General features: G+C 42.2%; 1 protein-coding gene across 1 annotated transcript in view; it reads left to right on the top strand.

Moving 5' to 3' along the window:
- Positions 1-13,593, top strand: part of LOC120475728 (cadherin-7) — a 54,770-nt gene that overhangs the window by 22,893 nt on the left and 18,284 nt on the right. The window contains exons 4-7 of the mRNA XM_089125574.1: positions 3,586-3,705; positions 6,249-6,416; positions 7,598-7,785; positions 10,669-10,922. Of these exons, the coding sequence (XP_088981700.1) occupies positions 3,586-3,705; positions 6,249-6,416; positions 7,598-7,785; positions 10,669-10,922 (730 nt within the window). The remainder of the gene's footprint in view (positions 1-3,585; positions 3,706-6,248; positions 6,417-7,597; positions 7,786-10,668; positions 10,923-13,593) is intronic.

Genomic DNA, 13,593 nt, shown 5'->3' with positions numbered 1-13,593 from the left:
TTTCGTTTGAGATGAAAATAACAAACTATATATTAGCTTACTCTAATGATGTGGCTCCCAAAGACAGTCAGCACGAGCTCATGCTCAACAAACGCTTCCGGTTTTTAGCACATCTTGCTTAAAGTGGCTTTTGTTTATTGTGCAAAATGGATAGAGAATAGTCCCGATATCTCTGCCTAGATAAGCCCAATTATTTGTCTAGATATCTAAAGCTTTGCGTCTTGTTTTCTTTTCATGGTCAATTCATTTAGTAAAATACAATACATGCAATTTTTTATTTTGTGCAGCACTTTTACCTGGCCTGACTACGTCAGACTTCCTACTTCCGCTAATTTCATTTCGCTCCTGTAGTCAGTCTGAGATAGCAGCCTATCAGTTTACCAGCGGTCTTCGGAAGGCCGGCCAATCAATGAACAGAGGGCGGGCTGAGAGCCGTGACATAGACGCTAAGCCCCGAGGTTTACATTGTAGGCTAGAAAAATCAAAAACCAAAACGACCGTGGAAATGGGAAACGAGACAGGGGATGCATGCATGCACCTTTCTTTCCCAGTCCTTAAATATTTCCATGTCATGCTGTAATCTTGAAGTTTCCGACAGACTCGTGAGGAACGAAGAGCTGTGTTTAAAAGATCTAATCCTAAGTTTGAGAGTTGGCTACACATATTTTCTGGTTTCACTCTGGCAAAAATAAGTTTAGGGGCCGTGATTGTACCGTGGATGCGTAGATGAACTTCGCATAATCTACACAAGTTGTTTCCAGCCATGTTCATCAAGTGTTTACATAGACGGTGGACCGAGGGGAGATTTCGTGTTTTCAGACGATCTGTGTGGCTGGAAAACCCAGTTTTTTATAAAGAAAAATTGATACTTTGCACATCACTATAATATCTGTAACTGTTTCCAGGTTATTTTCCCGGCGAATAGAGCAGGCAGGGGTCCGACATGCATGACGTATTTGTTGTGTGTGTGTGGGAATGTGTTGGTGTTGGTGACGGCGGGTTTGCCAACACACTGGCACGCTGATATGAAGTTGCTATCTGTGCACATCTTTTCGAGAAGTGATTTTAACCCAGGAAAGACTGAACTGGTAAATCATTTTGCCCACTTATGCTATTTATTCGGTTTGGCACAAAATGTGAATGTAGAGAGAACATTATTCATTCTCACTGTTTTTATTTTATGTAACCATCTTTTGTCATACGATGTCCTGTCATTTCATTGTAATCTTTAATAAATATAAGTTCTGATTTCACATATTTAATCCATGGTATTGCTTGGACAGACATCAACATAAAAAAACAACCAAAAAAAAAACAACCAAAACGATTTGCCAAGGAACAATTTACAGATTAATGAGACCAAAGATCGCCTGTTAGGCATGACAAGATCGCCTGACATCAAACGCCAGAAGCTTTAACAGTTGAAGTTTGATCATGAATTTGAGGTCGATGCATGACGTCTGTGGTTTGATGCGGCTGTATCGGCGCATAACATGCATCATAAGTAAACTAATAAAATAATTAAAACTAGCAAAATAATTTTAAACTTCAGAGAAGCGTCCCCTAGTGAGAGAGAAAACACTTCTCTATTATGCCATTCCAGACTCTGTCTACGAAGCAAAGTGAAGTAGAGTCTGGCATTACCAGGCTAGCTTTTACCTACTATTACCTGCTTCCCCTTTGGTGGTTTAGCTTGATTCAAGTTGGCGATGGGGTCTCGAAGACACTATGGTGGTCTCGAAGTGCACAACAAAACTAAATTGATATAACTTTCATGATATATTGAGCAGACAACTTTGGTGACCTAACAGGCTTTTAGTTCCCTTTCGTCCTGGGAACGCCGACGTGTCGTCGGGGGAGTTGCCTGACGAATTGGGATCACGCTAGGGAGCCAACTGCCTTCGAGAGAATTAAAAAAAAGTGGTCGGAGCCCCCTCGGGTGGTTCCGGTTGTCTCCTTCGGGGTGCCACCTGAGGATCAGATGTCGATCGCGGCATCTGAGAAAGACTGGTCATATTCTGGTGATGACTCGGCGGGACTACCCCCTTCGGGTGTGGTGGCTCTGGCTGAGCCGGACCCAGAGATGGCTGCGATGTTCGAACGAGCGGCCACAAATTTCGGGCTTGTGTGGAACCCTCCACCGGGTCCCGAACCTTCGCGGCTGGATGATTTGTGTCTTGGAGTGGGCCCTTTTGCCGTGCCCTTGATGGCGGGGCGGCGCACGGGTACAAGGGAATCCCGCCATTGGAGCGGTCAGTCACGATGCAGCTGTGTCCGAAGACCGCTTCCACTTGGCGGGGTGCCCCTTCACTTCTCCCGTGTGGATCAGGTAGTGAACCTGCAAGCGCTGCCCCAAGAGGAGGCAGACCTAGCCCTTGCTTTTCTCTGTCCCGTCCGCGCCCTGCGGGTTTATATTGACAGAACGCAAAGCTTCAGGACCTCAGATCAGCTCTTTGTCTGTTACGGAGGCCAGCAGAAGGGGAAGGCTGTCTCCAAGCAGAGGTTAGCTCACTGGTTAGTGGATGCTATCACTTGAGCGTATGAGGCGATGGGTGATGCTTGTCCTCCCAGGTTGTGCGCTCACTCTACTCGAGGTGTTGCTGCTTCCTGGGCTTTGGCTCAAGGCGCCTCGCTGACAGACATTTGTAGAGCTGCGGGCTGGGCGACACCGAACACGTTTGCTAGATTCTACAGCCTACGTGTAGAACCTGTTTCCTCCTGAGTACTCGCTACAGCCAGTGGTGCGAGAGAATAGGTTGTGTCGGCTTGCTGCACCACTCCGTGCCTAGGCTGGATACGCACGTCTTTTTGCTCCGTTGGTGCCCTACGTGAGACTCATGAGTTCCTCCATCACCCGTCCGGTGCCAGGCGTGGTGGACTGCCAGGAGCCAGGTCTGCTACCTCTAATGGAGTTGTTTGTAGATTGGATGTTATGTCCAGTCGTTCTGTCGTCCCTGTTGAGTACGCTCCCACTTTACTTGGATTGGGACTGCCATATGTTCACTAACCCTCTGGGCTAACCCATGTGTGTATTCCAGGCCTTCATCAGGCGGCTGGCTTCCTCAGCGTGTTTTGACTTCTTTCCGTTGTGACTTGATTTCATTGTGTTATGAACTAATGTTTTCTTTTAAAACTGTGTTGTGCAGTGTTTCCCACAGAATTAGGTTCTATTTGCGGTGGTGTGGTGTTTGGGGACCAGGGCCCGGGGAGGGGGGTGAATAAAGGACAAAAGCTTAGGCCGTGCCACAGGGGCTTATATGTATTGTAATAAGGCAAAAAGTCAAACTTTAGAGGCATGTTATCAATAACCTTTATTGGAATATAAATGTACATAAGCTTAACTGGTGTACCCAGGGCAGGCTTAGTAACAAATACCCTTGTATGGTTGTCTTCTCTATATACACTAAAACATTCTGTTGTGTTGTGATTGTTTTCTTTTTCAATTCCGTTGTGTTGTGCACTACTGGGCCATGGTAAGACACAGCATTGCCATGGTGCAACTCACATCACATCCTGTTCCCTTCAGCTACAGTACATTGTTTCCTGATGCTCACTAGCGCATTGTGTTGCGTATGTTCTGCACAGGCACGACGGTGGTTCAGGTGACAGCGACGGATGCTGACGACCCCACTTACGGCAACAGCGCCAGAGTTGTGTACAGCATCATACATGGACAACCTTACTTCTCTGTGGAGCCCAAGACAGGTAACTTTATTTATTTTATGTGAGGTTGGCAAGCTTTCTGACATGATGAGCAAAGACTCAACGAATTGAAAAGTGAAAACAGAGTGCAAGAGGCAGGGCAGAAACCCATTGAGATGGTACATCGTGGTACATGGTACACGATGGTACAAACCCATTGAGATGGTACATCGACTTACAATATGTTGAATGACACGTCTGCTGTAGCCTGAAGGTGTCTGTATGCTCAACTCGTGTTTGATTGCCATCTGTATGTTTTCGTCATGGCCGAACAACAGCTACAAGAAAGAAGGCAACGGTTTTATCAGAGGAAACTCAATAAATATGATTCTGGTTTAATGTGCTCTGCAGTCTGCTGAATATGTACTGTATATATATAACCCTAAATGTGAACAAAAGTAATAGGGATCTTGCCTTGGCAAACACTAAATTACATCAGTATATATGACAGAAGCACTGACTGTTGATCCACTGTGAGGATGATTCTCTCTCTCTCTCTCTCTCTCTCTCTCTCTCTCTCTCTCTCGTGTGTGTGTGTGTGTGTGTTCATACCTGCTGCATTCTCATTACCCAGCATCCTATGCTCTCTGGCTGCCACCTGCAAAGCACTCTGGGATGAGTCTGAGACAGAGGCTGTAGGTCTGCTTGTTAGGAGTGTGTCGAGCGTCTCATTATTCTCTGATGCCCGTGGTGTTCACCAACACGTCTGCATGCTCCATATCATTGTTCATCTGTCATAAACTTTTTCCTTTTGATTCAGCTGAGGTCCCACATCTGAGGAGTTTTATAATGTTCCCGAGGCATGGTAGATGACACACACACACACACACACACAGATATGTGTTGTTAATGCCTTTTAGTTATTAGACTGTCTTTTCTCGCTCTTTCAAGCTAACCACGGTCATATGAGCTTCATCTTGGGCCAGGCGTACATGGAGCTGTTCTGACAGTCGAGGTCTTGATCCTCCACACAAACAATCACAACATCTGCGCTATTCCAATCTTGCCATTTTGACATTAAAGAGGACCAATTTTTTAATCTTGATGTGTTTCAGGCTCTCCTAGAACAGGTTTTCCTGCTTGAATGTTGATTATTCTCCTCATATTCTCCATTGTTGCGGCTCCTCTCTTCCCAGTCTGTCAGTAAAGCTCTGTTTACTTCCTGTCTCTATGAAGCCCCTCCTCCCTAAAGCACACTGTGCTCTGATTGGTCGGCTGGATCGGTGTGTTGTGATTGGTCAAGCGCTTCGAGTGTGTTTTGGAAATGCCCCGCCCCTTTCCATAACCGCCACTTTAACACACTACTAACTAACTCAACCAGGCCCCGCCCCTTTATTCTGCGCATGAATTATTATAATGAGGAATATTGTGACGTGTTCGTTCCCGGAAGAAACTCGAGATACAGTGGAGGCGTTTCAGGAGTTCAGGAACACTGACACTCATATAGAGAAGAGCTGGAGCTTCTCATGATCTAACAGCAAAAAGCAGAATACAACTCATTTAAGTTAAGAAATATATTTGATATGAGGCCCGCTTAAACCGTGCCAAATTATTTTAGTTCACTTTCAGATCAACTGCACTTTAGACATGATCAATACAAGATGCCATTACTGACAGCATCTCATCAATCATTCATAACGCCTGACCGACAGATGTGGACACATTTACAAATTTGGCAAAATGGTGATAATTTCTTTTAGCAGGCATTTCAATTTGGAAATACCATTCCTAAAAAATGTGCAGAAGATCAGTACAATGGGTATAGACCATTTCACGAGATGTAAACAACACTGGTCCAGAAGCACTTCCTGTTTCAGTTTTTTAACTCTACATAAAAGCTGGGATAAAATACAACCAACAGAACATTTAAAACTGAATCAAAAAGTTAAACAAACATCTTTAAGATGTTTTCTTTACATGTGAAATAAAGAAAACAGCTACAAACTGAAACAGGAAGTGCTTCTGGACCAGTGTTGTTTACATCTTGTGAAATGGTCTATAGACATTAACATTGAAAAGTTTCATATTTTTGGTCTCAATCAGTTATTACACCCAAAGTTCCTATTCCTTGTTTTGAGTCAGATCCGAAGTGCAGTAACTAGTAACTTGCTACTTGAATAGTCTTTTCATTGGATACCTAACTCAAATAATCACTAACATTATCACTTTTGCTTCTGCTTACGTTATTCTTCTACATGACATTATTTCTGTAACTTTTTCCCACCTCTGGTGACGTGTACACATCTAGCACCAGGACCAGATGGATTCTCTGACAAGTTTTATAAAAATCTTCTGTAGAGAATTTCAGCAATACATATTTTTATTGTTTTATTTTATGCATACTTTTTTTTTTCTGTAAAATATCAATCCATTATTGGTTTATGTAGGAGCACCAAACATGTTCAAACAGCATTTCAACAGAATGGCAAACATATTCACGCTGTGGTTGATTTGTGTAATCCAAAGATGTTTTAGATTGAATTACATGTTTTTCTTTGCACATCAGTGTATATTTCTAGAGACTAAATAAAGGCTGTTTCCCTCAGGCATTATCCGGACAGCCCTGCCCAACATGGACCGAGAGACGCGTGACCAGTACGTACTGGTCGTTCAGGCCAAGGACATGGTGGGTCAGATGGGAGGCCTGTCCGGCAGCACCTCTGTGACGGTCACACTCACCGACGTCAACGATAACCCTCCGCGCTTCTCTCACAGTAAGAGCTCAACATGTCTGACCTCTGACCTCTGATGACGAAGGACATTGGCTGGTTGTGGAAAGTGAATAAGATCTAATTTTCCTCATTAAAAGAAACACGTGTGGTTTTCAGTGTGAGACACATATTCACGCACCATACACAGTCCATCTTAACTGGGTACCAAATGCCCTTTACGTCTCCTACAACACTATGGGCTCTATCTTGCACCCGGCGCAAATGACTTTATACACAAACGCATGTCTCATTCCTATTTTGCACGTGCACAAAGCGGGATTTTCCCTCCACAGACGCACGTCGGTAAACTAGGGAATGAACTTGGGTGGATCGGCGCTAAAAGGAGGCGTGTTTCGGCGCAAACAATCCCTGGTGCTATTCTACACTTCCAGAACACAACTCCGCCGCTCCTTGTTTCCTGTCTGCCATTATTGGTCAAATTGATTAGTTCAGGTGTGCCTGACCTCAGTAGTCACGGCAACAATAATCAGACACACCTGAATTAATCAATTTGACCAATAATGGCAGACAGGAAACAAGGAGCTGGCTGAAGTTCAGGAAGTAGTGCAGCTGTGCATAAAGCCCATTGTAGTACTGAAGGATCAGACCTGTTTGCCCAATAGTGGCGAGACACATACATGTGACCCTAACCCTACAAATATTACAATGATATTGTCACTTAACGTTCAGTTTATTTAGTGTTCATGGGCTTTTAGTTTGTATTCTCTAATCACATGTGCTCCTTTGTTTGATTTTCATCTGTTATAATCAACACTAACTCTATCATCACAACTGGTCATGATTTGTTGAATCACCGTGTGTATTTCAGTTCCAGTGTGTGTTCGATCTGCGTAGTGTGTGTTGCCCTGTCGGAGTGTTGTTTGTATTAGCCTCATTGGACTTCAGATTGGAACTGTATTCTTCATCTTCGTCTGCCTTCCTACAACTTCCTGTGACAGATATAAATATATATATATATATCATCAGGCTAAAAACATAGTTAAGTGGATTGCAGGAAAATGTGCCTAATTGTCATGAAAAAATAGAAAATCATATGATCCTAAAATGAATGCAAATGAATTAATTCATTTCAAATCAAATCTTTCCTTTGATTTATGAGCTGGACATCAGCAGGTTCATGACAGGTCTGAGTGTGTCAATGTCGATCATGTCTCTGCCTCTAGAGTCGTACCAGTTCTCCGTGCCCGAGTCTCTGCCCGTCTCCTCAGTGGTGGCCAAACTGAAAGCCGCGGATGCTGATATCGGCTTCAATGCGGAGATGGACTACCGCATCATAGATGGAGACGCTCCCGGGGTGTTCAACATCAGCACAGATGAGGAGACTCAGGAGGGAGTCATCTTTCTGCTGAGGGTGAGATCATGAATTGACCAACTGCTGTCTCTGGCCCACTTAGGCAGGAAACATTACAGACACATTTGCAGCGGGTTGTTCTAGATTGCTAAGAACCTTCTGCGTCTATTTCAAGGCCATGTCTGCATGTTCCAGATTGAGGACAATCCGCATCCCACAACACTTTGTGTTCAAGACTGTCAAAGTGGATTCTGGTCTTGTCCAACTTCACTGACACCCAGCACATAATGAGTCGCATTGAATATGGTAAACAGAAGCTCAACTGTATCTCCAAAAAACAGCATTAGTTCTGGTGTCATATGCAGGGCTTGACATTAACTTTTTTGCTCACTAGCCAATGTGGCTAGTGGTTTTCCAAAGTTACTAGCCACACAGCACTTTTACTAGCCACATTTTTGTTGTTGGAAAATTAGGTTTTATATGATTAAAGTTGACAATGGGGATTAAAACCTGCTAAAATGTACTAATATTATCATTAGCTCTGATAAGGTTGTAGGCCTAAAGCTCCTTTTTTTGAAAACATGTCTATTAAGATAAACACATACAATAGCTTCTTATTGCATATAATAAAAGTGTTGCACCTTTTTTTACAGCAGTAAATACTGTAATACAAAGTAGAACAATTATCGAGCAACGAGCAAAGAGTAATTATTTTTTTCTACGAAAAAATCCACAATTAAGGCAACGGAATAAAACTTTATAAAGCCTTTGGATTGTTTGTTTTGCATCAGCATTTCCTCAGAGCTCTGACTTATTAATTATCATCAACAAGTATAGACATACAGGTCTTTATTTTCCAGATTATTCCCAAAAACACATCTCCTGCTTTCTTTAATGGCATGATTAACTTTATTAAAACATAGAATTAACTCTGGAAAGATAGTTGTGATATAAGGTGAAGTCACCTGTGGGGAAAAAAAAAAACAATCCGAGGCGACGGTTTTGCAATCCGTCCCCTCAGTTTATAAACTGTACTCACGGATTCTTAAACTGTTCCCTCGGTTTAACAATTCGTGCCCACGGATGAATAAACCGTACCCACGAGTTCCTAATCCGTGCTCTCAGATTTGTAAACCGTGCCCTCAGTTTTTGCAATCTGTACCCACAAATTCATAAACCGTGCCCACGCTTTCGCAATCCGGACTCACGGGTTTGTGGCTCGTCCGCGAGAGTGTGCCGCATGAATCAACCCTCCTGTTTAGATGCGTTTTTAAAATCCTTTTTTAAAATGGATAATTTCTTGCATTTTCTAAAAAATTAGGCTAGATTTAGGCTACTTTTTTTCTTTAAAATCCATTTTAGAGGAAAAAGCTCAGTATAATAAGCGAAAAAAATGACTAAAATAGGCTAATAACACAGAGTTCAAAATCTGTAAAAGGTTTGGTTATAAGGTATAGATTATTTTATGTTAAACATATTACTGTCTTCGGTGAACTCATTCATAGTAATAAACGCAAATAATAATTAGCTATCAAAATCCATTTAGGCTACATAGGCCTATTTAGAAGACGCTTTTATCCACAAAAAAAGAACAAAGCAATTCGTCAAATGTCAGTCTTAAGCTGCAACGCATTAATGGGCTAAGACTATAACAATTATTATATTTTTTAAGATTATAACGAACACAGGTTTTTAACGCATATCCAACTGTTTGTGTGAAGTCTCTCTATGGTTCCCGAGACATGCTCTTCTCATTTAGCACTGCGGGCAAAATATAGTTATATTAATTAATCCATATTAATTTGCGAATATTTTAAATGTTTAATAAAGGCAAAAAGTCAATGTTATTTTTTTTATGTGCACAAACATAAATATGCGTCAAATATCTGTGTCATAAATATTTGCATCAAAATCTTGTGTTTATTTGTGAAAATCTCAGCCCGGTATTATTATTGTCTAACCTGTATTATGACTTATATTTGACGAATTGCTTTGTGTCTTTTTTTTTTTTTTTGATAAAAGCATCTTATATCTAAATATGCAGCCTAAATGTAATAATAATAGCCTAATTATTATTATTAGACCTATTATTTGCGTTTAAAACTTTAAATGAGTTCTCTTAAGACAGGAATAGACCTATGTTAATCATAAAACAATTTATGAATGTTTTATTTTATAACTTTGTGTTTGTGTTATATTTATTTTTTTGTATGTGAAGTCCTTTTAAAAACAATGCATCCCGCATCTAAACAGGAGGGTTGATTCATGCGGCACACTCTCGGGGACGAGCCACAAACCCGTGAGTAGCCTACAGATTACAAACCCGTGAGTTCTTTCTAGTACAAACCCGGGTACCTAAGAGGGCACATGACGTCATCAGAGACACAGCACACCCTCAGCATATACTGTTCAACTGTTACCGTCTGGCAGACACTATAGGAGCATGAAAGCCAGAACATCCAGACTTAAAAACAGTTTTTATCCACAGGCCATCAGGCTGTTGAATGAATGACTCGATAAACTCTATACTCGCACTTTAATCACTGTTTGCACTACACTGTGAATGTTTGCATTGTTCAATGTATATGCTTTTTATAATGTTTTTAATGTCTTTCTGCCAAATGCAGTTCTACACTTGCATCTTTTACATAAATTGTGTGTATATTGTGTACAATTCTATATTGTGGGACACTTTTACAACTTAAGAATTTCATTGCATGGTGCAAATCTGTGCATATGGCACATAAACATCTTGAATCTTATAGTTTTTGTTGTTTTCTGAAAAGAAAATATCATACACTGACTAAGATTTTATTTTTGTTGTGTTTGTTGCTTTTCTTCTTTTAGCATGTCTTCTTTCATTCTGTCTTTAAATGTACTCTCTCTCTCTCTCTCTCTCTCTCTCTCTCTCTCTCTCTCTCTCTCTCTCTCTCTCTCTCTCAGCCTTTGGACTATGAAACTAAGAGCAGCTTTTCTCTGAAGATTGAAGCCACTAATCGGAATATTGACCCTCAGTTCCTGAGCTTTGGGCCCTTCAGTGACTCTGCGGCTGTAAAGGTCACAGTAGAAGATGTAAACGAGCCGCCGGTCTTCTCACCCCGGATCAGTAAAATGGTGGTGTCGGAGGCAGCGAGGGTTGGTTCTGTCGTCGGGGCGGTTTCAGCCCGAGACCCAGACTCGTCCAACAGCGCCATCAGGTAAATGTTTGATTTATTTGTGTGCTATGTGATTCATATCGCTGTTCATCTTACTATTGTCCTCTTAGCCATATATAATACAGTTGTAAACACTGACTGGACATCAGAAAGCACCCGTCAGAGTCTGTATTAGTGTCCTACTTCAATTCAAGTCAAGGAGATGATCAATTCTACCCAGCAGTTATGTCTTCATCAGTTTTCAAAGGACTTCCTAACTAACAAAGTTAGAGCCACTGGTCTGTAGTCATTCAGAATCTTTGGGTGGTTGCTTTTTGCAATGGGGATAATTTTAGAGTTTGGGACTCTATGTTGGCACAAAGACAAGTTAAAAATATAATAAAAAATGAAGCCTAACTGATCCGCACAAAGGGTCAGCATATGCTAATGCTGTTGGGGCCAGGGCTTGTACAAGACTTGCTATGTTTAAAAGTGTTCACAACATTGCGTTCAGAAAAAAAAGGAGTAAAAGGACCAGAATTAATTATACGGTCCCTTAATGCACCCGTTTCTTTGCTACAATCGTGGACATCGAACCTAGAATAAAACGTGTTAAACTCCTGTGCCAGAGCAGAATCTGCCGTAAAACCTTCTAAAAATGCATTTTCCTTGATTTGTCATTAATTCCAACAATGTCCCAGGCAGAGCCTAAATTATTGATACTTGGTTGTCTTTTAACTTTATCTTTGTTCCCCAATTTGCACCATTTTATTTCCCATTTGATCTCTTTTTCTATAGATTTTAATTCAGTGACACTGCCCCGTTTAAAAGTATTTTTTTTCTTATTTAACAGAATTTTAAGATGTTTGCTCACCCAGCGTTTTTGGGATAAATCTTTACTTCTCTATCCGGAATTACAGTATCTTCGCAATATGAGATCCAGGAACTGACATCTGTGAGCTCATCCAGGTCCAGATGATGTAATGAGCTCCTCCCACACTGTACGCTTGCAGTTCTTGTACAGCATCCTCAGACCAGAGCTTCACCCTTTTGGGGAGAACCTTCCCCTCTGTAAACATGTGCGATAAGCAGGAATAAGATGTCCACAATTATGGTCTGCTGAACCATAACATTGATCAAGTGTCTTGCCTTTTCTGGTAGGGCAAGAAGCTCTCATTGGCCTTTGGATGAATGTACACCACAGCAGCAACAACCTGTGGGAATTCCTGCAGTAAATCGAGTGGACGCATAGATACAGAAGGCAATTCAATGTCCTTGGTGCATACTGACGCTCTCACTGTAAAGTTTTTGCACCAGCGTTCATCGATGTACAAACACACACCCCCACCTTTGTTGATTGCAGCCTCTCGGTCCGTACGCAGCGGTGCACCAAACCCCTCTATTGCCATCTCGCTGTCCGGGTCTTTCTCCCCAAGCCATGTGTCCGTCAGTAAAGTCTCTTTACATTCGTGCTGATAACGAACATGGGCCTGGAGATCGTCGCTCTTATTGCGGAGGGACTGGGCATTGGCCAGGATGATGGAAGGCATGGCGATGTGAGGCAGGGGTTGCCGTCTCGCTCGAACCCGGATTCCTCCTCTCCGACCCCGTCTCCTAACTTTGCGGCGAGGTGCGCTAGCGTAGCCCTTCTTCCCGAACCCCGATCAAATTCCTCCAGGCTAGGGAAGACCAAGTCAGAAGGTGGCCTGGTGTTCGTAGGGTTGCCAAATTCAAGCAGAAAATCTCTGGTGTAATGGATCCTGCCCGTTGGAGGGTCGCCGTTCCAACCCTGGACCAGGTAGGACGCCGACAGTAACAACACGAGGGCCAGCCGCTCCATGCGAGTAGTGGCTACCATGATTTCTGTTTGTGGAGAGACTAGTCCACCAAGTGTGACCCAAGAGCTGCAAATAAACTGCGAGTCTGCTTAACATCACTAGAAACTGTAAAATGTGAAGAGCCACACTCCTGCGACTGCTGCCGCTCGCTGCGTCCACATGCGCCCTCAGATCACTTCTCTGTGTTTGGTCAGATAAAAGGTTGGTTGAATTATCAAATGGATAAAAAGTTTGACATTACAAAAATAAAGTCAACTTTTCAGCCATTTAGTTTTAGCCAAAGATTGTAAAGAGCAAGAACTTTGACGTTTGTCTGTGAGTGTTGAACGAACAGGTGTCAGGGTTCAGTCCCTATTTCTTGGTTTAGTGACAGAGACACTCCTGATTGGTCTTGTCTGTGTGCTTTGTTTCGTGTTCTGTGTAGCACGCGGTTGGGGTTTACATCATCTGCATGCTCTCATGTCTTGTTGTTGTGAGTACATGCTTGTCATGTGGTTTTCTTGTGCCATGTGCGCTTCTGTCATTAGGTGTGTCGGACATCGTGCAGGTGGGGAGGAGCTTTAGACTTTATTCTGTACAGTAATGGTGAACATTTTTAGATGTTTTGTTTTTAGGCAGTTAGAACTATATTTATTTATGTATATATACTTAAATAAAGTTTTATATATAAAGACCAGTACAAATGTTACTGCAGCTCATCAATTCAATTCAATAATTTATTACCATGTCATAGGAATTAGTCTTGGTACAACTCTCAAACATAAATAACCAAAAAAACAGACAACATAGGCCAACAATCCCCAGCAACAATAAGACGTTAGACCAAAACGGTTGTCACCAGTTGCTAGGCGACAAAACCAGACTGTCCCATTGAACAACTCCAGGGACACAGCTAG

This window comes from Pimephales promelas, chromosome 22, assembly GCF_988280905.1.
Source record: "Pimephales promelas chromosome 22, fPimPro1.hap1.1, whole genome shotgun sequence".
NCBI lineage: Eukaryota > Metazoa > Chordata > Actinopteri > Cypriniformes > Leuciscidae > Pimephales > Pimephales promelas.
This window is presented reverse-complemented; position numbering and strand designations above follow the sequence as displayed.